The sequence below is a fragment of the Geotrypetes seraphini genome, chromosome 11, assembly GCF_902459505.1.
Source record: "Geotrypetes seraphini chromosome 11, aGeoSer1.1, whole genome shotgun sequence".
Lineage (NCBI taxonomy): Eukaryota > Metazoa > Chordata > Amphibia > Gymnophiona > Dermophiidae > Geotrypetes > Geotrypetes seraphini.
The window spans coordinates 59,310,933-59,336,071 of NC_047094.1; the positions used below are offsets into that span (position 1 = coordinate 59,310,933).

General features: G+C 46.6%; 1 protein-coding gene across 2 annotated transcripts in view; it reads right to left on the reverse strand.

Moving 5' to 3' along the window:
• TFAP4 (transcription factor AP-4) overlaps window positions 1–25,139 on the reverse strand; it is a 72,362-nt gene that overhangs the window by 26,886 nt on the left and 20,337 nt on the right. Inside the window, exons 2-5 of one of the 2 annotated variants that reach the window (XM_033963759.1) lie at window positions 7,973–8,138; window positions 6,061–6,159; window positions 2,642–2,812; window positions 2,111–2,248 (exon numbers count right to left, since the gene is read on the reverse strand). In XM_033963759.1, coding sequence (XP_033819650.1) covers window positions 2,111–2,248; window positions 2,642–2,812; window positions 6,061–6,159; window positions 7,973–8,138 — 574 coding nt within the window. The remainder of the gene's footprint in view (window positions 1–2,110; window positions 2,249–2,641; window positions 2,813–6,060; window positions 6,160–7,972; window positions 8,139–25,139) is intronic. The other variant, XM_033963760.1, reaches the window with a different exon arrangement.

The window sequence follows — 25,139 nt, forward strand, 5'->3', positions numbered from 1 at the left end:
TGGTTATTTGAGAGCTACTTTGATTCACAGCTGGTTCCTGAGGAAGGGGGTTTTTCCCTCGAAATGGAGCCCCGTTGGACGGGTTCATTTCAAGCTGGTTACTCTTTACTCCGGACCATTATGGAGGAGCTAAGTACTGTTTATTACCTTTGACCTGCTCGTGACCGAGCCAGCCCAGCTGATTCTGGACGCTACTTGACCCTCAGATGAGGGGCAGAGACAGTTGAACCATTCACAGTATACATATATTTTGTGATCATTTATTTATAATATTTTCTTCAAGTTTTCACTTGTAGCACATTTGTGCACTAGTTCAATTATACGGGCAGCCCAGGGATGTTTCACAGATAATACCCATTTGGGTGTATGACTGACAGCTGGTGCATTAGGGACATGTCCCACTACAAGCTGTGAGACTGAGGGCTTATCATTCACCAATAATAATTTGTGATAGATTGGTTTGGTTTGGCTACCTCTGCTCCGCACCCTGTTCTCAGGTCGGGGAAGACTTGTTGTTTTTGCATATAAATTACCAAAGCATTAAAAAAGGTGCACCGACAAAAATAGAACTGTGCACACTGCCATGATAATCTAGCATGATTTGCCGTATTACATGTTTTTGTCTCCTTGCCAGGGCGAGAGAAGGTTTGGCTAACAGGAAGGAATATATTTTTTAAAAGACTGCTGGTGACACAGGGTCTGGACTCCCTGACCCCCAAACCTAACTTAACAGAAGTTAAGACTGACCCCTAGTGCTGCAACCCACATACTGCTAGAGGTCAGGTACCACCATTTTCCAAGAGGATACTGGAAGGAACATAATGCCACTGGAAACTTCTTGGTCCATTGGGGAAGGAAACATGGTGAAGCAGCATTGGAGGCTCTCTGGTTGAGGGACTCCCTCTTCCAGGTACACCAAGGGAAGAGTCTTGTATGTGTGTGGAGGGGGGGGGGAGGGGAAAGAGAAGGACCATGAGATGGGGTCAAAGCCATACAGCATCATTTGTGGTGAAATGTCAAGACTACTTTAGATGACCTTCTGCTCCCATGCTGCATCTTTACTCCCAACAGTGGAAATAAAGATTCAGGACTAAAGTAAAAACTGATGCAAAAAAAAAAAAAAAACCACACACACACAAAAAAACCAACCCCAAAACCCACACAACATGGCTCCCCCTCTTTCCCCATGGAAGCAATTATGGATTTGCCTTTTTACCTGCCTAACATTCCCTCTTTAATGCAGTGATTTTACTTTTAATTTTTCTCACCAACATAAAAAAAATTTACTAAATTAGGAATAAGATCAGTGCAAGAAAATCAGAAGTAAGCTTCTAAGCATAAAAAACAGCACTGTTTATTACATTACCCCCTCTGTCTAACTTGGTTGGTGATAGTTAATGATTTCTCAGGATAGCAGGGCAAACTGACAGCCTCTAGGGGGAAGCATTTCATTGCTGCATGATAAGGTCTGTGCCTCCCAAACTTCCATCTTCAGGTTTCAATATAAAGATCAAATACATCACAATGCAAATAGAGCCATTTATATCCTCTTCAGAGATAAAATGAGATGAGAGAAATAGGGGGATTGACATGAAAATATGAAAAAAGCAAGGGATCAAAGTCATAGCAGAAAAGAAAAGTGATCTCCCTTATTAGCTGCATGGGGATGGGGTGGGGCACAAGAGAGAAAAGTATCTACTTCAGCTAATTTAAGTGGGATGGGAGGCTGGTGGGAATTCCATATCATCTTGCTTTTAGATTTTCTTCACCGAGTGACCATATTAGGGGGTCATGCTAGGATCCTGCTATAAATATGGAATCCTCACCTTCTTCCTCAACTTAGGAATGACTGGTCATGGAGACTGCCCCACTGAACTATCAAAAATTTTCTACATTTACAAAAGGAATTCAGTTTAAATGCCTCACCAAAAGTCCTGATGTGACTGGCAGAAGGCTAGAGAAACTCACCTGCTTTGATTTTAAGGATGATGGGAATGGCAATGAAGTCTATGGGAGATAGATGGTAACATGGAGCTGGGGGGATGGCGGTGGTATTTGGTGGAGCTATGAGCAGTATGCCAGGCTTCTGGGCAGCAGGATGGGAGCTCACCTGGCTTTGGCTCTGATGCTCTTGCTCCATGGTCTCCTGGTGCAGAAGTCGCACCTGTTCCTGCTGCTGCTGGAGCTGCACCTGCTGCGCGATCACCTTCAGCTTCTCAGGGTACATGTGAGCTTCCAGGGAGCGCACCTGCCAGCCAATTAGAGAGAGAGCAGCCCACACCATTGGTTGGTGGAAAACAAAAAAACCACCCATTCCCAATACCAGCTGCACCTAAGAGAAGGGTGGAGGGCAGCAGGACATCACATAGGGAGCACTGGTTGCTGCATCCCATGGGCACACAAAGCAATCCCAACATACAAGCACTAACTTATACAAATGTAGTACAGTTTATGCCAGAGTGAACACAATCTACTGTATTGGAGTCTTTGCCTAAAGAGAAACTCCCCTGTACTGTCACAGCCACTGTCTCCTGTCTGAAAATGATATCACAGTGCGGTGTGTCAGTAATGAAAAGCTTAACATACAACTGGCCCGATCATGTCATTTTCACCAGAGTTATAACCTGGGCAGTCCCATCACCTGGTCCTCCAGCATCATGCGGACAGAGCGCTCCTTGTCCAGTTGCTGTCGCAGTTCTATCATCTCTCTGCGTAGGTCCTCTGCCTTCTCATCCTCCCAGATATCGGGGGAACCAATGCCCTCATCCTTATCTTCTGCCCGCCGCCGCTTGGGAGAGGAGCCGCTCAACTCCTGAAAACAGAGGGGGGAGGACTGGTTAGGGGGAAGGATGCAACCAAGCCAAAAGATCAGAAAATGGAGGAGATGCACAGGTCTATAAAGCTTTGATGAGATGGGAGAGAAACAAAAGCATGATAAAAGGGTAGGATCCATCCCAGTCTTCCCAATTTATTTCCCACTATAACACTTATTTTCAACCTTCTCCTGGAGGTACAACATGCCAGTCAGATTTTTGGGATTACCACATTGAATATTCATAAGAGAAATTTGCATACAGCAGAGACCACCTCATGTATATTCACTATGGAAATCCTAAAAAACTGACTGGCATGGTGAGAAGAACTACTTTATACGGCAATAGACTGCCTGCTGTTTACCGTCTTCCCTTCTGCTGTATCTCTAGGCTCTTCATTGACCTTTTTAATACCATTTTTCTTCCACCATCATCCTGAGAAGACTTTATTGTGTATCCATCCCCTACCCATGAAGAAGCAATTTCTGATATTACTAGTCTTATAGCCAGTTACATTAACGAGTGCTAAAATATATGTGTCTCTCTTTTTATTTCTTTCTCTCTCTCTCTCCTTAGCCGCTTTCTGTATTTCTGTCTTTCTTTTTCCTTGGCTGTCCACCACCACCCCTTGCCTGCTCCCCCTGTCCATTCTCCCTTCCTTTTACCTCCCCTGTGTCCACCACCACCCCTTCACTGCTCCCCTTATCCAGCAGAAGCCCTTCTCCCTTTGTTTTACCTCCCCCCTGTCCATCATCACCTCTTTCCTGCTCCCCCTGTCCAGCAGTAGGCCTCCCTTCCTTTTCCCTCCGCCCCCCTGTCCATCAGTACCTCTTCTCCTGTCCAGCAGCACCTCTTTCCTGCTCCCCCTGTCCAGCAGTAGGCCTCCGTTCCTTTTTCAAGCCCGTTACATTAACGGGTGCTAGTAAAGCCTCCTTCCCTCACATGTCCCCTATTAGCAGCCCCAGCTCCAAACGAATTTTTAGCCCCCCAGCCCCCTTCTCCCATCTTTTCCCTTTCAGCCCCAGTACCCTTTTCTCACCAGCAGTATTTCCCTCCCCACTCCACTTCCCTGTGCAGTAGCAGCAAAAGCATACCCTCCCCCTCCATTTCCCTGTGCAGCAGCACCTCTGCAAGTCACCAGCTTCACTTGGAGAAACTTTTGCCACAGTTCCTCCTCATGCACATCCCTGCCCCTTCTCGCCTACTCCCCCAATCCGTATTCATCTTAAAACCCCTTGCCTAAATCCTTCCCAGACATCATCTGCAAAGATCTCTTCTGTGCACCCAGTGTTCCCCTGAAAACCATTCTCTAGCCCAGCCCCTCCTCTCTGTGTAACCTTTGATCGAACTCTTCCTCCTTAACCCATTAACTTGGAGAGTATACTACCGTAACCCCTCCTCTTCTGACTTGTGCACTAACCTGAAAAAGCCCACTCCTACCACATCCCTTCACACCTCCTGTGCTCACCTGGAGAAGCCCTTGTCGCAGCTCTGGCACATGTATGGTTTGCCCACAGAAAACAAAACCAAAAAAAAGAGTGAAGCCGAGTTGCCATGGTGAGGGGCAGAGGCCGGAGGTGGGCAGGAAGGAGGAGACTGATGGTTGAGGCTCGGGAAGGCGACGGCAGGACTCCGCATTCGCTCCCTCCGCCCCCATCTGCGTCTCCTTGCGGCCCAATGGTGTTTCGCGAGCTGTACTGCGACATGGTAAGGTGCAAGCCATTTATGGCTGTTGTATGGTGACGTAGTAAGCGCGCATGCACACTCTTGCCGCTACAGCCTGACAGATCAGGGAAGCACGCGGTAAGAGTGCGCATGCGCGCTTAGCGTTTTATTATATAGATGCCATCCTCTACCTTCTTGAAGCCTCATTGTTCTAGATGCCCTCTCCACTGAAAATGTATTTCTTTCTATTATACCTTTAAGGTATTTAAGTATCCTCTAACCTATGGTAGGGGTGTAAGAGGAAGATTGATGCCCGAGGCGGAAGTGCCTGGCATTGCTGCACTGTGCGCCCCCAACAACTGGATTCCAGCCCTCGGGGACTAGAGTTGCCCACCCCTGTCCTAAAGTCACAATTTCAGAAGAAATTCAGATTCTGATGAGCAGAAATTATTCTAAAATATTTTGTGGCCTGCACACATATGGGTTCCTGATCATGTGGTCCACTGTTGAAAAAAATGTAGGATGCTCTCGCTCTAGGGTGGGAGTTCTCAACCCATGCCTTAGGACACAGCCAGCCAGTCAGGTTTTTCAAGATAGCCGCAATGAATATGCATGAGATATATAAATTTGCATGTACTGTTTCATACATATTCATTGCGGGTATCCTGAAAACTTGGGTTGAAAGCTCCTGTTTTAGGGTATATGTGAGTAGATCATAAGAATGTAAGTAGAGCCATACTAGGTCAAACCAGTGGTTCATCAAGACCAGTATCCTGTTTCCAGCAGTGGCCAATTCATGTCACAAGTACCTGGCAGAAATCCAGGAACTTGTCCACACATTTTTTTTAAACCCAGCTATGCTAACCATTGTTACCACATCCTCTGGCAACAGGTTCCAGAACTTAACTATTCTCCAAGTGAAAAAAATGTTTCCTCCTGGGCATACCTTTGATATTCCTGGTGATTCGGGGGGACCCATTAGCAGGAGCGACACCCACCTGAAAGTAGTGCCATGAAACTGCCACTAGAGGTCGCAGCAGTCTTTTGAGAGAGGATCCATGACAGGCAGAAGCAAATAGGACATCACTCCTGCCCACAGAACCCCCCCTAGACCACAGGGACATCCAAGGTAGGATTTGTGGGATGGGGACCTCAGTTGGGAGCTTCTTGTCTTTAAAAGTAGGGGCACCAGAAACCCTGATATCACTACCTATAAGTTAATCAGATTTGACAATATTTAGACCAATGCCCGGTAAGCTTGGTAGCTTCTTGCTATCCTAACTTGTTAGTAGTCTGAATAATTGCTGCTATCTGGTTAAAGTTCTGGCTCTGCCCAAGCTCCACCCCAACACTAACCAGACAATACAGAGCTTTTGATTCGATTTGTATACCATTTTAGTAGCCCTTCTCCAACAGCTATTGAAAGGACAAAGCTAGAACCACATTCTGGAAGTGACAGTTATGGAGAGAGTAGGGTGGCAAGAAGAAAAGACAGCCAAAACTAAAGTGGGAGGAGGCCTGAATAAAGGGAGGAATGAAGGAAGGAGCACAGCCAAGAGGAGGACAAGAAAAGCAGTGTTACCTGGATAAACCTCTTCAGCTGAGTGTTCTGTTGCAGTAACCTGGTTTTCTCCTGCTCCAGAGAGAAGATATACTCTGCCGTCTGCTGTAGGATTGCTGCCTGGGGACAAAATGAGATGCAAAGATGGTTTGTGCTGAGGAAGCTGCAGCACTACACCACACCCTTACACGTATAGTAGTCAGTTCTTACGCCCCTTCTATGTCTGCTAAAAACTCACTGCAGTCGGATACTGCCAAATCAAAATGCTCCTCAAGTGCTGGAAAAGTTGCAGGGAAATAAGCACTAAGGCACAGTTCTTCAACCATCGGTCCGCAAAAAAATCTTGCCGGTCCGTGAAAGATTTAGGTCCCCGCCGCAACAAAAGGTGCCGGCGTCAGCTGATATGCAACTTCCTGTTGTCGTCGCTATGCCGGGACTCCTGCCGCGTATGTCTCCTATTCCTGCCTTTGTCTCCGCACCCCCAGACCAGCAGCTCTATGTGCTTTTAACTTCAGCACACAGCTGCCCCCTAAGCAGCATTTTAGCCGCGATTTCATGAGACAGCCTTGGGGCCTTTGCTAGGCCGGCCCGCTTCGATGATGTGATGTGGGCCGGCCTACCAAAGGCCCCGAGGCTGCCTCATGAAACCGTGGCTAAAATACTGCTTAGGAGCAGCTGTGTGCCGAAGTTAAAAGCACACAGAGCTGCCGCTAGCCTACATAGAGGAAACATTTGCTGGAGAGGGAAGGGGGGAAGGGAGAAGGGGTACTCCTGACAGGAAAGAAGGGAAAGGGAAGGGACAAGAGTTACTGTTGGATAAGGGGAGGAGGAAAGGGAGAAGGGGTACTCCTGGACAAGGGAGGGGAAGGGAAGAGAGTTACTGTTGGATAAGGGGAGGAAGAAAGGGAGAAGGTACTGCTGGACAGGGGAAGAGGAAAATTGGAAGGAAAGAGCTGGCAGGGAGATTAGAGGAGGAGAAGGAGTCAGGATGGAATGGAGAGATCAAATGAGGGAAAGGGGAGAGACAGAGGAATGACAAAGTAGAGAGAGATTGATGCTGGGAAGGGGGGTCAGATGAGAAATAAGGAAAGAGGGACAAAGATGCTAGATCTGGTGTAGGAGAGAGGGGCATAGAAAGAATGCAGATACCATATGGGAGGGGGAGAGGGCAGACAGTGGATGGAAGGGGCAGATGCTGGATGGAAGAGAGTGAAAAGACAATGAAAGCAGAAACCAGAGATGACAAAAGGTAGAAAAAAATAATTTTATTTCTATCTTGTGATTAGAATATATCAGATTTAAAATATGTATCCTGCTAGAGCTGATGTTAGACATAACTGGAGAGTGCAAAGCCCAGGCAGTGCTTCTTTAGCTTCTAGCTAGCTTAGGGCTCTCTCTGACCAGGAGGCAGTTGCCCTAGTTGCACACCCCCTAACACCATTCCTGCCATGTGTGACTGCGGTATTCTGTTAGCATGATATTTGTGTAGCATTCTGTAATAATTTGGCTTATTCAGTTTTCTTGATAGTAGAGGGGATATATGTGAAGGGGAGGGGAGATGGGGGCTTTGTTGATCCTTGCCCTGTATTATTTATATTTATAAAATGACAATTGTACAGAATATTGTTTCTTTTTATACTTTAATAAAATATGTTCAATATAAAATCATAACTATTTGAGGCTTGTGCCGATGGGATCAGATGGTTAACGGGACCGAGCTTGCGGGGATGGGGCGGCGATGGTGTTTTAAAAAATTTCAGTCTTATTAGTTTGCTGGTCCAAGAAATAATTATTTTATTTCTGCCAGTCCATAGGTGTAAAAAGGTTGAAGAACACTGCACTAAGGCACCACATTCTCTGGGTTTCAGGAGCGCTCAGTGCTTCGGTCAAATTCATCTCTTCCCCTCCAAATGAAGGGAGCACTACTACTTACTTTGCTGAGTTTCTCTCCATCTGTGTGCGGAATGAGTGTTTTCAGGGACTGGAAGCCGGCGTTGATACTCTGCATTCGGCGGCGCTCATTGCTGTTGGCAATTTCCCGTCGTATCCGCCGCTCCTGGTCACGCTGTGTTTCAGGCGTCAGTGGGATGTTGGCCAGACTGGGGAAAGAGAGACTCGCAAGGCTTAGAAATGCATCTGGGACCAACATCAATTTACAATTTTATATCCTGCCTCAATGCCAAGCGATTTACAATGCCAAAAAATATAAAAGAAAAGAAAGGAACTCCATTTCAAAATAGCACAGATCCCACCCTAAAGGGTCCCCACAAAGAGTCCATCAGCAAAGCAAAATGAGAGAGAATAATCAAAGAGGTTTTGTTACTTCAGAAACAGAACGGGGGTGGGAGAGGGGGGGGACGGGATATTCATTTGTAAGTAGCTACTCATTTCCTAACATGGCAGCCACTACAATGAACCGCTGACAGTGTCATTACATGTTGGGGGTAATGTTCGGTGGTGGTGGTCACCATATTAAACACCTGCCAAATCATTTAGTACGTTCACATGTGGAGCGGCATTTTTGATTGGACATTTCCTGCAAAACGTCCTAAACTGGACTTCCAGAGGGGTCCATTTTCAAAAATGCTGGATGTCCAATTTTTTTTTTTTTTTTTAAATCATCTAGTCGGATGTCTTGGCCACCAGGACATCCAACTAGATACCCAATCTCAGGACGTCTAACTTTATTCCCTATTTTTGACAATACCGTCCCAAGTTGAAAATGTCCAAATGTAGCCCATTTGGATCGGGGGGGGGGGGGGGCAGTTTTCTAATGGACTGGCCAAATATGCCAACAGAATACTGGGGCACATTAGAAGGCACAGCTGTGAACTTTACATAACAGTGCCAGAAGTACATCTCACCCTAACCCCCTTATAATGTATGGTGAGCCCTCCAAAACTCCCCCAAAACCTACTATACTCATTTGTCTGCCACCCCCAATAACCCTTATGGCTGCAAGTGGCATTTGTATGGCAGTATAGTAGGGTTCTGGTGGCTTTTGGTGGACTCACACTTTCCACCAAAATCATGCAGTGGTTTAGAGGAGTGGCTTATGGACCTGGCTCCTCCTCTCAATGGCTCAATAGCCTACCCACCTGACTACTTAAGACATTTGTGTGATGCTCTTCTAGGCTTTCCCATACCAAGTGCTGCTGCTACTAATACTATTAATTATTTCTATAGCACTACCAGACGTACACAGTGCTGTAGAGAGTCACAGAGAAGACAGTCCTTGCTCAAAAATGCTGCTGTTCTAGAACCAGGTATGTACCGTTTCATTCAAATTTAGGGGGGTGGAGGGGATCAGCAACTACTGGAGGAGTGTGTGGGGCTCATTACTTAATCCCTCCAGTGGTCATCTGGTCAATTTGGGTTACCTATTGGCACTTCTCAAACGGGTCTAGTTGAAAACAACTAAAGTTCCATCTAGGACATCCTAGGAAAGGTTCAATTATAGCTGCAGGATGTCTTAGCATTAAATCTTAGCTGCCAAATTTCAGACCATTCTTCAAGCTTCGCTAGATCCTTCCTCATTACAGATTTTGGTATCATCTGCAAAGAGGCAAATCTTACCCGGAAGCCCTTCAGCAATAATCGCTTACAAAAGTGTTAAAAAGAACAGGCCCAAGAACTGCCCTGTACCTTTTTATCTTCGGTGTGAGCAGCCACAAACTCGCTGCTCGTGGGCGCTTCGGAGCTCTGACGTCACTTCCGGGACCCGCACCTAGGAAGTGATGTCAGAGAGAGCGCCGAATCCAACATGAGCAGCAAGTTTGTGGCTGCTTGCACCAAAGTTAAAAAGGTAGGGTGGGGAAGGAGAGCAGGAGAAGTGCCAGCACCCCGAGGACCCCCCCCCCCCGCAACCCCTTACTACGCCACTATTTGGATAGTGTTGAAGCATGGGTGGGAGGGAGTTTCTAAACAACAGCAGCACCTAGTGGCCACAATCTGGATGCACATGTACAGCACTGGGCTCTGAGAAAGCTGCAATTGAATCCTCGCTATAATGGCTAAATTAATTTAGCAGTGAGGGGGAGGAAGGGCAGGTAAATTAAACAAATAGTAAAAAAATAAAAATAAATCCCATACAAGTACTTGCAAATGAAGGCCCGGAGAGTGTGGTGCAGTGGTTAAAGCTACAGCCTTAGCACCCTGGGGTGTGGGTTCAAATCCAGGCTGCTCCTTATGACCCTGGGCAAGTCACTTAACTCCCCCCCCATTTCCCCAGGTACATTAGAAAGATTGTGAGCCCACTGGGACAAACAATTATTCATTTTGCATTCACAAAACCAAATCCAACAGAGCACATTCCGGTCCAAGTCCTCACATCCTATCTGACATGCAAGTCATATGACTGGATAAGCTGTGGTGTCACCTGGAGGATTCCAGTATTTTTCTCTACCTTCAGCAAGCCAGAAGGTTGCTATTCTGTGCCCCTGTCCCAGCCTTGATCCCCGCTTTGTTGGTCATGACTGCGCAGCATGGTTGAGCCTAAGGGCCACTCCTAGGCTTACAGATTTGTTCTGTGCCTAGTTGAGCATGGAGTTCGTCTCCACAACCCTCAGTTTGCACTTGATTGTGCTACTGGCTGTGGCTTCGGGGTTGGTCCCCCTACTAAGTTGCAATAATTTGAATTGAAGCATGTATGTATCTTCCTAGTTTGTACTCTATAAAAATGCATGCATAAATTTGTAGGCGTGTATTTGAAAAGGAGGCATGGCCATGGAAGAAGCATCATAGGGTCAGGGGCATTCCTAGAATTTGCACATGCAGTGTTACAGAATATGGCAGATATGCACTTAATTAAGGTGTGAGGATTTACACCAGGTTTCATAAGAATATAAGAATAGCCTTACTGGGTTAGACCAATGGTCCATCTAGCCCAGTATCCCATCTTCACGGTGGCCAAACCAGGTCACTAGTACCTAGCAAAAACCCAAATAGCAGCAACACTCCCTGCTACCGATCCAGGGCAAACAGTGGCTTCCCCCATGTCTGTCTCAATAGCAGACTATGGACTTTTCCTTCAGGAACTTGTCCAAACCTTTTTTTTTTTTTTTTTAACCAGCTACGTTAACCACTTACCACATTCTCTGGCAATGCATCCCAGAGCTTAACTATTCTCTAAGTGAAAAAGTATTTCCTTGTAACTTCATCAAGTGTCCCCTAGTATTTGATCCACTTATACTCATTCTACACCACTCAGGATTTTATAACTTCACTCATATCTCCTCTTAGCTGTCTCTTTTCCAAACTGAACAGCCCTAACCACTTTAGTCTCTCTCATATGAGAGGAATTCCATCCTATTTATCATCTTAAGTTGCTCTTCTTTGAACCTTTTTTAGTTTTGTTATATCTTTGAGATAATGCAACCAGAATTGAACGCAATGCTCAGGTTGAGGTCGTACCATGGAGCGATATGAGGCATTATAGTAACATTCTTAGTCTTGTTTACCATCCCTTTTCTAATAATTCCTAGTATCTTGTTTGCTTTAATGGCCACCACTGCACATTGGGTGGAAGGTTTCAGCATATTGTCTACAATAACACCTAGATCTTTTTCTTCGGCGCTGACCCCAAGGTGGACCCTAGCATCTGGTAACTATGATTTCAGTTATTCTTCCCAATATGCATCGCATTGCATTTGTCCATATTAAAATTCATTTGGACACCCAGCCTTCCAATTTCCTACGGTCTTCCTGCAATTTTCAGTCTGCATGCATTTTAACAGCTTTGAAAAGTTTAGTGTCTTCTGCAAATTTAATCACTTCACTTGTCATGCCAATTTCCAGATATTTATAAATAAGTTAAATAGTACTGGTCCCAGTACAAATCCCTGTGGCACTTCACTATTTACCCTCCTCCATTAAGAAAAATGGCCATTTAACCGTACCCTCTATTTTTTGTCCAACAACCAATTCCTAATCCACAACTGAAAATTGCCTCCTATCCCATGACTCTTTAATTTTCTCAGGAGCCTCTCATGAGGATCTTTATCAAAAGCTTTCTGAAAATCTAGATACACTACATGAACTGGTTCACCTTTATCTACATGTTTATTCACATCTTCACAAAAGTCAAGCAAACTGGCAAGGCATGACCTTACTTGGCTGAACCCATATTGACTTTCCCATTGAATCATGTTTTCTACGTCAGAATGATACAAGGACAGAATTTATCCCCATCCCCATGGTTAATTGTGGGAAACCATCCTTGAGTTATTCTTTAAGGAGAGGGAAGTATATGAATGAGCACAGCCAATGACCCTCAAGTCTTGCATTGAAGAATGCTGGTAAATAGTGTCTTTGCTTATTTTTAAATTAGTCTCTACCAGAGCCTCTAATTCAGTAGCATAATTAAATCAAATAACTACTTATAGAGTTTATGGGGACTGGCAGGGACAGACAAACGGGGTTCGATTCCGGCAGGGACGGGTTTGATTCCAGCAGAGACAGGTTCAATTTCTGTCCCTGCACATCTCTCTAGCTCACGCTAAGGAAAGTACGTGCTTTGGCATCCAGGTATGCACAAGCACCTACACAGATTATGAAATATTTATATGCATATTTGCAAAATATAGGTTTAGACATTTAAATCTGTTACAGTCTAGTATACATGTCGATTCCTGGGCTGAGAGCACACATTAGGCAACTTACACTAGGATTTTATAAAGAAAATTAGGTGCCTACTTTTCTTTATAAAACAGCGCCTACCCATGGCAACATCTTATAAAATTATCATTATATCAATATTCATCTTGTCTGCCTATAGCTTATGCTCCAATATTCACTTCTACATATGTTATCCATATGAATAGTGCCTCGGAAAAAAACAGGACCCCCCACCAATATTTTTCCAAATAACACAAAACATCCTACTACAGCAGAACCTTCTGCCTGAAATTTGAGTCATTTCCTTTAATTTTTCAAGCTCCAGTGCATCAAGATTGTGAAACAGCTGAGCTCTTAATTAACAAAACCCCAGTATTCAATGAGAAAACAGCTCAGTGGCATAGACAACTTCATGAATGTGTTTAGGTTGAAAGGGGACACTTTGAACACAAATTATAATTTAAGAAAATAAACAACAACATTATGCTAATCTATTTTCAAAAAAGTCATACTAAATGTTTAAACAATTATAAAGTGTTTTGAAACTATGTAAGGGACATTTTTTTGTGCCTTAGCATTTTTAGCGCACGAGATTAGCACGCGTGAACCTCGCACTACGTGGCTAGAACTAATGCCAGCTCAATGCTGGCATTAGCGTCTAGCGCGCTCTATTCCACGTGTTAATGCTCTAACGCAGCTTATTAAAAGGAGCCCTAAGTGTGAATTCTAGGGTGGCAGTTGCCATTGTAGAATACTATCTTAAGTCTGTATTTATGCGCTTAACTTCAGACCTGAGAACTTACGCGAGTTCAAAGGACAGTGTAAATGCTCACGTTTAACCACAGGCAGTTAAGCATGTAACTGCCAGTATTCTATAACCTGTGTGCATAAGTGTCAGGCATGCTGCTGACCCATCTTTGCCCCCTTAAAACTATGCACCATAGAATTTGCATGTGCAATTTATAGAATACATTAATGCTGCCCGATTTTCGATTCAAATCGATTCATCGATTAACTTTGGGTGAATCGATTCAAATCGATGTGTATTTAAAAAAAAAAAAAAATAGTCATCTTCGATTCAGGGCCAAACCCTCCTCCCTGCGCCGCTAACCTAAAGCTGCCGCTCTGGCTCTTTGACAGTTTCTGTCTCTGAAGCAGGAGACTGCAGTGTTCTCCCTAGCGCTTTTTAGCTGGGCGCGAGTCCTGCTGCCCGCCACTCAAACATTTTTTTAAAACCCCTCTCACCAGCTTAGGGATTCCCCGGCCTCTACCCGACTCGGCAATTTCAAATCCTCCCCATATCACTAGCCTGGACTAGCAGCAGCACTGCTCTCTCCTTATTGTAATTTGCCTGACTGCTGCCGTAGCTTTAGCGAGTCAATTCCCTCCAGCAGCCTCGGGGCCTCTGCTAGGCCTCTGCTAGGCCGTCCCACCTCCAAGGAAGAAGAAGTTGCATCATCGGAGGCGGGGCGGCTTAGCAAAATCCCTGAGGCTGCAGAAGGGAATTGACTCACTAAAGCTACGGAAGCTGTAGGCAAATTAGAATAAGGAGAGAGCGGTGCTGCTGCTAGTCCATGGCAAGTTCTCACAGTTCATTCTGGGGCCTCCAAAGAGAACTAAGCTTGTTGTACAGCCTGAGAGTGGCTGAAACCCACTAAACAGAAATGAGAAGAAAGATCGGCCAGGCAGCTTGCCCCCTCCCTGCGGTTCCTGCTCACTTACTGAAGACCACTTTGCATCCTGGGCTTGTTCCAAACCACTGCGGAGAAGGGAGAGTGAGAGAGAGAGTACCGAAGTTACTGTTTAGAAAGCTGTGAAGAAAGAAAGGAGAGAAGATAGAATGAGGAGAAGAGAGAGCATGTAAAGGAGTGAGAAGGGAGAGAGAGAGAATAGCAGAAAGGGGGGAGAATAAAGACGAAAAGACAGAAGAGAGAATGGAGAGAAGAGGGTGAAGAAAGGGGAAAGTGGAGAGTACAGGGAGGGAAAAGGCCTTCAGGGGGGAGAGGCAGGCCTTTAGGGGTGAGGAGTAGGCCTTCAGGGGGAGGTGCAGGCCTTCGGGTGGGACAGACCAGGGGAGGGGGGCCCTGGTGTAGAAGTTCACAGAGGGAGGGAGGGAGGGAGGGAAGGGGATTCAAAGATACGTGCATATGTCGGACTTTGGGGGGGAAGAAATAATGGGTCTGAAAATAGAGGAGAGGAAGAGGGATGATGGACAATGGAATTTAGGGAGGGAAGGAACAGAAAGGGAGAGAAGTTGGACACAAGAGATGGTGTAAAGGGGGATAGAGATACTGGATAGGAGGGTAGTTGGGAAAAGAAAGGGAAAGATGGTGGACCCTGGGGTGGTAGGAAGAAGGGAGAAATGCTGGATGAAAGGGTAGTTAAGAAAAGGTGGATCTGTGGATGGAGACAAAAAAAGGAAAGATGCCAGACCTCTGGGGAGAGAAGGGAAATGGAAGGGGAGGACAGAGATGGCAGATGGATGGTTAGCACAGAGAAAGAAGGAGACCCTGGCAAGCAAGTTATCAGAAGACAACCAGAGCCTGGGACCAACAAGATTTGACTAATGACCAGACAACAAAAGGTAGAAAAACTAATTTTATTTTCCGTTTTGTAATTACAATACGTCAGATTTGAAACATGTATCCTACCAGAGCTGGTGTTAGACCGCAAACGTGGGCTAGGATTTAAGAGAGAGAGGAAAAGTATTTTTTGTTTGTTTATTTTGTTTACACCACAGCGCCAGTGTGGTTAGGAGAAGGCAAAGGGGGGTGAAAAAGCTATAAAATAAACCCACCAGGATGTTTGAAAAAAAACAAAAACAAACACCCACCCAATTGGGCAGGAAAATCGATTCGAAAAACCAATTCAATAGGCTGAATTGTATCTAATCGAAATTTTTTTCCCTGAATCGGGCAGCACTAGAATACATACTAATGGCAGTTATATACCTCAACTGTTAATTAGTGCCAATTAGCACCAACACCAATTATATTCAATTGGTAACTAACACCTACAGATAATTATTCCATTAAGTTACATGCGTGACTGACACTATTCTATAACCTGCCCATAAAGCACAGTTACTTACCGTAACAGGTGTTATCCAGGGACAGCAGGCATATATTCTTAACGTATGGGTGATGTCACCGACGGAGCCCCGGTACGGACACTTTTAACTAGAAAGTTCTAGTTGACCGCACCGCACATGCGCGGGTGCCTTCCCGCTCGACGGAGGAGAGCGTGGTCCCCAGTTAAGATAAGCCAGCTAAGAAGCCAACCCGGGGAGGAGGGCGGGTCCTAAGAATATCTGCCTGATGTCCCTGGATAACACCTGTTACGGTAAGTAACTGTGCATTATCCCAGGACAAGCAGGCAGCATATTCTTAATGTATGGGCGACCTCCAAGCTAACAGAGGGGGAGGAGGGATGGTTGGCCATTAGGAAAATAAATTTTGGTACACAGATTGGCCGAAGAGTCCATCCCGTCTGGAGAAGGCATCCAGACAGTAGTGAGTAGTGAACGTGTGAACTGAGGACCAAGTGGCAGCCTTGCAGATTTCCTCGATGGGCGTGGAACGGAGGAAAGCCACAGAAGCAGCCATAGCTTTGACTCTGTGGGCCGTGACAGCACCCTCCAGTGAGAGACCAGCCCGAGCATAACAGAAGGCAATGCAGGCAGCAAGCCAGTTAGAAAGCGTCCGTTTAGAGACAGGGCGACCTAAATGGTTAGGGTCGAAAGATAGAAAGAGCTGAGGGGAGGAGCGGTGAGCCCTGGTGCGATCAAGATAGTAAGCAAGGGCACGCTTACAGTCCAGCGTATGCAGCGCCTGTTCCCCAGGATGAGAGTGGGGTTTAGGAAAAAAGACAGGCAAAACAATGGACTGGTTGAGGTGAAAGTCCGAGACCACCTTGGGAAGGAACTTAGGATGGGTGCGCAGAACCACCTTGTCATGGTGAAAAACAGTGAAAGGTGGGTTGGCAACCAGTGCATGCAGCTCACTAACCCTCCTGGCAGAGGTGATGGCAATGAGGAAAAGCACCTTCCATGTCAGAAATTTGAGTGAAGTAGTGGCAAGAGGCTCAAACGGAGGTTTCATGAGGGCTGACATAACCACATTCAGGTCCCAGAAGACTGGAGGAGGCTTCAGAGGTGGTTTGACATTGAAGAGGCCTCTCATGAACCGGGAAACCAGGGGATGAGCCGTAAGAGGTTTTCCGAGAATAGGCTCATGGAACGCAGTGATGGCACTGAGGTGGACTCTGATGGAGGTAGACTTGAGGCCAGCATCGGACAGAGAGAGCAAATAGTCCAGTACAGTTTCCACCGCCAATGAGGTGGGATCGTGGTGATGCAGTAGACACCAAGAGGAGAACCTGGTCCACTTCTGATGGTAACATTGGAGGGTGGCAGGTTTCCTGGAGGTATCCAAAATGCGACGGACAGGCTGAGACAGATTCTGTGGAGAGGTCAGCCCAAGAGAAACCAAGGACAGATTGGGATGTAGTAGAGACTGATGCTGCTGCGTAAGTAGAGTAGGAAACACAGGAAGGGAAATGGGCTCCCTGGAGCTGAGCTGGAGCAGGAGAGAGAACCAGTGTTGGCGAGGCCACCGAGGAGCGATGAGAATTATGGTGGCATTGTCTCTGCGGAGTTTGAACAACGTCCGCAACATCAGAGGAAGTGGAGGGAAGGCATAGAGAAACCGACCCGTCCAGTTGAGCAGGAACGCATCCGGGGCCAGACGATGAGGAGAGTAGAGTCTTGAACAGAAAAGGGGCAGTTGATGGTTGTGAGGAGCTGCAAAGAGGTCCACCTGAGGAGTGCCCCACCGATCGAAGATGGAGTGGAGTGTGGTCGGATCCAGAGTCCACTCGTGAGGTTGAAGGATGCGGCTGAGATTGTCGGCCAGGGAGTTCTGTTCGCCCTGGATGTACACAGCCTTGAGGAAGAGATTGCGGGCCGTGGCCCAGGTCCAGATGCGGATGGCCTCCTGACAGAGGAGGGGAGAACCGGTGCCGCCTTGCTTGTTTATGTAATACATGGCGACTTGGTTGTCTGTGCACAGGAGAAGAACCTGAGGGTAGAGAAGGTGTTGGAAAGCTTTGAGTGCATAGAACATGGCTCTGAGTTCCAGGAAGTTGACATTCCTGAGGGGTCCAGAGACCCTGTGTGCGAAGTTCTCCCAGGTGGGCTCCCCATGCGTAGAGGGAGGCATCCGTAGTGATGACCATGGAGTGAGGGGGTAGATGAAAAAGCAGACCCCTGGAAAGATTGGAGGAGTTCAACCACCATTGAAGAGATCGCTGAAGAGACGATGTCACACAGATGGGATGAGAAAGAAGGTCCGTGGTCTGAGACCATTGGTTGGCTAGAGCCCACTGAGGTGTTCTGAGGTGGAGTCGTGCCAGAGGGAGCACATGGACCGTGGAAGCCATGTGGCCCAGGAGGACCATCATCTGCCGAGCAGGGATGGAGTGATGAAGGAGCACCTGGCGGCAAAGATGGAGCAGGGTCTGTTGACGGTCGGAGGGGAGGAACGCCCTCATCAGAGTGGTGTCGAGAACAGCTCCAATGAACTGAAGTCGCTGTGTGGGAAGCAGATGAGTCGGGTTGAGAGAGAAGAGGGTAAAGCGTGGCAAGGGAGAGCATTCTGAACTTTTCCTTGACCAGACACTTGTTGAGGTCCCTGAGATCGAGGATGGGACATAGGTCTCCTGTCTTCTTGGGTACCAGGAAGTAGCGGGAGTAGAATCCCTGACCCCTTTGGTCTTGGGGGACTTCTTCGATGGCATTGAGAAGAAGGAGGGTTTGAGAGGAGTGAGAAGCAGACTCTACGGGAGGATTGTCTGGTGGAAGAGTCTGGAAGTTGAGAGAGTAGCCATGGCGAATGATGGTAAGGACCCACTGGTCTGACGTGATGACCTCCCAACGGCTGAGAAAAAGTTGCAGGCGTCCTCCGATAGGTTGAGGAAGAGGTAACGCTGGTGAGAGACTGGCTATGCCCTGGAGAAAGGAGTCAAAAGGGCTGAGAAGGTTTTGACTGAGGGAGAGGCTTGGCAGGTTGATGAGATTGGGAGCGAGCCTGAGTTTGCTGTTGCTGACGAGGTCGGCGAGGTTGTTGCGGAGGTGGATGAAGAGGTCTGGCTGAGAATCTGCGTTGGTATGAAGACTGCTGTCTATAGGGGTGAGCAGGTGGAGTCTTCTTCTTCGGTTTGATGAGAGTATCCCACCTGGTCTCGTGAGCAGAGAGTTTCTGGGTGGTGGAGTCTAGGGACTCTCCGAAAAGTTCATCACCAAGACAAGGTGCGTTAGCCAGGCGGTCTTGGTGGTTAACGTCGAGGTCGGAAACTCTCAGCCAGGCCAGACGTCTCATGGCAACCGCCATGGCCGAAGCTCGAGAGGTGAGCTCGAAAGAATCATAAATAGAGCGCACCATGAATTTGCGGAGTTGGAGCAGACTGGAAATGTGTTGTTGGAAAAGAGGGACCTTACGTTCAGGAAGATACTTTTGTAATGAAGAGAGTTGTTGAACCAGATGCTTCATGTAGAAGGAGAAGTGAAAGGTGTAATTATTGGCTCTGTTTGCAAGCATTGAATTTTGATAAAGGCGCTTGCCAAATTTATCCATCGTTTTGCCCTCTCTGCCAGGAGGGGTAGAAGCATAAATACTGGATCCCTGGATTTTCTTCAAGGTGGATTCGGCAAGAAGAGATTCATGGGGTAGTTGGGGTTTGTCAAACCCCGGGATAGGGATGACCCTGTAGAGACTATCCAGTTTTCTAGGGGCCCCCGGTACCGAGAGAGGGTTCTCCCAATTCTTGTAGAAAGTTTCCCGTAAGATGTTGTGGACGGGTAACTTTAGAAATTCTTTGGGGGGTTGCTCGAAGTCTAGGGCATCTAAGAAAGCCTGTGACTTCTTAGAGTCAGATTCCAATGGAATAGAGAGAGCCGCTGACATTTCCCGAAGAAATTTGGTGAACGAGGATTGTTCAGGCTTGGAACCGGTATCGATTGTGGAGGGCTCCTCGTCGGTTGAAGAAGCCTCATCATCAGTACCGGGTTGGGATTCTTCCCAGAGGTCCGGGTCCCTGACGTCGGTGTGTATAGGACGGGACGGTGGTGTGGATGGTTCTGCGTGGCGAGTCTTAGAGAGAGAGATTTGCCAGAACGCATGGAGACGGTACCGGGAGAAGAGGAGCGGTGCCGGTCTCGGTCTTGGGGGGCTTGGCGACGGTCCCGATGTCTGAGAGGATTGGCATCAGAGTGTAGTTGCACGAGAGGGTTGATGGGTTCCGCCGCGAGCACCGGCATGGACGTGTTTAATGGTACCGATGGAGTCGACTCCGGTGGTATGGTGCGAGGCTCGGGCCGGTCCGGTACCGGAAGGAGCGGGGCCAATATGGTTGGCAACAGGTGCTGTAATTGAGTTTGGAGTATGGCCGCAATGCGGTCGTCCAGAGGAGGCACCGGTACCGCTTTTTTCTTTTTCAGTACCATAGGTGCTGCTCTACGCCCCGGCGATGAGGAGGCCGATGACGAGGCACTCACCGAAATCGGGGCGGAGCGTTTACGGGGTCGGCTGGATGCCGGGAGGACAGGTGTCGCCGCCGTGGCAGGAGGGCGCTCAAGGGAAGTGGAAGGCTTCTTAGCCGGCTTACCTGACGCCATCGACCCCGAGGAAGGATCAGGCGGTGTGGAGGTAGTCGGTGCCGACTTTTGCGGCGCCGTCGATGGTGTGGCAGACTCCATGGCAGATCCGGTGCCAAAAAGGATGTTCTGCTGGATCTGCCTATTCTTTAACGTACGTTTTTTTAAGAGTAGCACAGCGGGTGCAGGTGTCAGCCCGATGCTCTGGACCCAGGCACTGTAAGCACCAATTGTGCGGGTCAGTGAGAGAGATCGGGCATGCACACCGCTGGCACTTCTTAAAACCCCGCTGAGGGGGCATGAATGGAAACACGGCCTCCGCAAAATCAAACCCGGAGGCCTGTATGTTGGCAACAGGCCCCGCCGGGGCCGGCCAGAAAAATAAAGAAAAAGACAAATTAAAGAATTTTTTTTTTTTTTTAGACAAAAAAGAGACCTGAAGGGAAAAAAGCAAAAAAGGAAGAAAATTACGCGAGCGGGAAGGCAAAGTAGAATATTTCAACAGCCGTTGAAAGCACTTGCGTCTTCTTCGCTCCGCGGAAACGAAGAAACTGGGGCCCACGCTCTCCTCCGTCGAGCGGGAAGGCACCCGCGCATGCGCGGTGCGGTCAACTAGAACTTTCTAGTTAAAAGTGTCCGTACCGGGGCTCCGTCGGTGACGTCACCCATACGTTAAGAACATGCTGCCTGCTTGTCCTGGGATAAACTTTGCATGCTATGTGTAAAATTGGGCACAGAGGTTTATAGAATTAGGGGACGGTGCCACAGACTATAGGAAAGATTTGAAACATCAGGCTCTGTGTGTTTAGCCTGTGCATATACAATAAAGATATTTAAGCATCATTTGTGTATTGTGCGAGTTTGCTACATGTGCTTTTATGTTGTGAACTGCAGTCCTTTGCACTTCTACATCTTGTCTACAATGTGTGTAATTTTGTGTACATATATACTGGTGTGTAGTGTGTGTCATGCATGCAACTGTATATAGTATGTTTTGTTTGTCTGCATGTGTGGTCATTATATCTCATGAATGAAGTGGCTTTCCTCAGCCAGTCCACCACTCCCATTCCTGATCATTTCCAGATGACAGAGCAGACAGACCCACCCGCCGGTCCTCGCCATGTTCCGTGCTCTCCGCCCCTTTCCTGCTTCTCACTTCTTCCCTTTATCCCGTTCCCAGATGAGCTGGCATCTCCTAGCCAAGGAGACACGATTCCCAGACACAGTGCCACAGCAAAACGGAAACTGGGAGAGGGTGGGGCATGCCTTCTGGTTAATGAAAATAAAAAAACCAGCCTGAAGGCTAAGCATCTCCTACCAGTCTGGGGCAGGGACCACTCCCAGGTACTGACCTCCAAGAGGGTCGGTGAAAACTGGTGGAGGAGGAGGAAAGCATGAGAAAGACTAATCACCCTGTAAAATGAGACCGGGGCTTTCTCTCCAGTGTCTGGTCTATGATCCCTGACCTTTCCAAGCCCACAACTATTTCAAAAACTTTATACTGTAGAGAATCAGAACTCCACTGGCTCTGGGGATTATTTAATCTTTTGATACAATTTAGGCAACATAAAAATTATCCAAAATATGTTCTGCAGAAAGAAATCTTTGGACAGTTTTTTTTGACTTGTCTCGTATCAGAACTAAGGATCTCTTCAACACACCTAGTCTGGTCATTACAGAGACTATGGAGTGGAGGAGTAGCCTGATTGGTCAGTGCTGCAGTCTGGGCAAGTCACTTAACCATAAATGCCCCAGGTACTAATAAGTAACTGTATATAATATGTAAATCGCTTTGGATTGTAACAATATAGCAGATCCCATCTTCTTTCCCTGTGCATCATGGCTCCTTCTGCAACCCTAGTCTCTGCGTCATGAATTTTGCAACCGACTGCAAACCATTAATTAATGAATCTAAATCTTGTCCCCATTTTCCCCTCTCCCAGGAGGCTGTGAATGACGCCTCCATCACATTCCCAGCTCCAGCTGACCCAGGGAACAGAGAACCCAGCTGAGAGACTGACCTAGAGGCTCTTCAGCACGGCAGCGCATGACACTGCCACTGAGCCGCCCTAGGCTATCAAAAAAACATAGACTTCATATCTGGATAACTACGGTGATCCAATAACAAAACAAAAAAATTAAAAAGAAGCCCACTTTCCTGACCATGCTCATGCCCATGGTTCTTGCATTATGTGTGGATCTGAAACCTCATACCACTATCACAATTCTCATGTCACTGCCCCTATCATCATACAAATTCAGTACAAACAGGACATATAATAGATTAGACAAGGGTGTACATGCACACAGAGGTAATGATACTGAAAGCCTCTTATTTTCTTTAAAAAGTAGGAAAAATGTAAAATTGAAATTTCAATGTCAAATACCAAAAGGAGCAAAATGAAAAGTCTGGAGACAGGAGCAAGAGGTATAATGTGATTTATCCTCACAGCATTTTTCACACCATTTCTAGATTTAATATTCTCCTTAAGGGGGGTAACAGAGGCTGGAAGACAAAGCCTAGGCCTTTTGTCGGAGGGGAGGGAAAGTTTCACAAGCTGGGGGGGGGGGGGGGGAAGCTGTATGCCTCCCTGGTCAGAAAGAGGGCTGCATGCTCAGTTCTCCACCTGGAAGCTTTCCAGGTCAGGAAATGTTTCGTTGCATGAAGGGGCCCCTCTCAAAGAATGTCAGCCCCAGGGGATGCAGCAGAGAAGGGGAAGGGCATGAAATCAGAGCTACTACATGCAGATGTACATTTTCAGAGTCTGAAAAGAGTATTAGAAGTTAATTGCTAATACCACCAACCAACACAAGCTGGGGGAAGGGAAAATAAAAGACAGATATCAAGCTGTTTAAATTTGAGGGCTAGTACCTGATGCCACCCTAAGCTCAACAGAACCCAATAAAAGATGCCACTGGTCTGGACTTGGGGGGGGGGGGGGAATCCAATGACACAGCCACTACTGCTACTATTGAAGGGAAAGACAAAATCATCACAGGCCCAGAAAAACAAAGGCAAAAAAAGTGTGCGTATTAGGGGAAAGAAATTAGAAGGATCTTTTATTAAAACATGTTAAGTGCTAATGTGTGCTTAACACAGAGAAAAAAGGCTTGCCACAAAATGGTTTAATTTGCTTATCAGCATGCACTAATCATGCTTTTTGTTTATAATTTTTGGGGAGGGGCCATGTTATGGGCAAGGAAGCATTATCCAGTTAATGCGTTCACATTAGCAAGTGCTGTCTGGCTAACAAGGAGTTAATGCGGGAGCACTTAGAAGGCGGTAAGGGCCTCCACGTTAACTTCACACTAATGAAAACATTAGCATGAAACTGCAAACAAAAAACCCCACCACATTTTTTTTTTTTAATTCTGAAATTATGCCATGCTGCCCAGTAAAAGGGCACCTACATTAGAATATTCACAAATATCAGATATATTGGGTCATAAGAAATTATTTAAAACAACATAGGGTCCATTAACAAATTTTGTTAACTGTGATTAGTTGTATAGTGCCTTTATTTTCTATTTGATTTGCACACACATCCAGGGAGGGAGGGGGGAATATATTTTGTATTGTTATTGATCGAATGCAAGTGCTGTTTATGATAATACTTGTATGTAAATTCTAATGCATTAACTTGACTTGAAAATTAATAAAGAATTATAAAAAAAAAAAAAAAGAAGAATATTCACAAATAAATTTAAATCATGTAGTGGAAAAGTGGGCCATGAAATCTGACACTCACTTAAGTATAGTAAAAGAGCAAGCCACCCATCCACTCCAGCGACTTCTTAACTTTCTTCCACATGATGTCCGAGGCAGTACTTGGAGAGACCTCCCAAGAAAGGGACTTGGGAGTTCTGATCGACAAGTCGATGAAACGGTCCACGCAATGTGCGGCGGCGGCAAAAAGGACAAACAGAACGCTAGGAATGATAAATAAGGGGGATCACAAACAGATAGGAGAAGGTTATCATGCCGCTGTACCGGGCCATGGTGCGCCCTCACCTGGAGTACTGCGTCCAGCACTGGTCGCTGTACATGAAGAAGGACACGGTACTACTCGAAAGGGTCCAGAGAAGAGTGACTAAGATGATTAAGAAGTTGGAGGAGTTGCCATATAGTGAAAGATAAGAAAAACTGGGCCTTTTCTCCCTCGAACAGAGGGGATTGAGAGGGGACATGATCAAAACATTCAAGGTACTGAAGGGAATAGACTTAGTAGATAAGGGCAGGTTGTTCACCCTCTCCAAGGTAGGGAGAACGAGAGGGCACTCTCTAAAATTGAAAGGGGATAGATTCCGTACAAACGCAAGGAAGTTCTTCTTCATCCAGAGAGTGGTGGAAAACTGGAACGCTCTCCCGGAGTCTGTCATAGGGGAAAACACCCTCCAGGGATTCAAGACAAAGTTAGACAAGTTCCTGCTGAACAAGGACGTACGCTTAGTCTCAGTCAGGGCGCTGGTCTTTGACCAGAGGGCTGCTGCGTGAGCGGACTGCTGGGCATGATGAACCACTGGTCTGACCCAGCAGCGGCATTTCTTATGTTCTTATGTACTTTCACTACCTATTCCATTTCAGCACCAAAGTATGGCAGATCTGAAATACTTTGTTGTGAGCAACAGAAGGTTTAGGATCCTTAAAAGAAATCCCCAAGAGCACTTGTGTGTCTAGCAGCTTTTCCACTAAACAACACGGCACGAAATGAAGCCTTTGAACGGAAGTGTGTGCGTCTTACATGCTATTTGGCAGCGTCCCTCAACACAACTATGTTGTCATTATTGGGGACATTTAGCTATTTATTGCCTAATTGTATCAAAAGCAATAGAG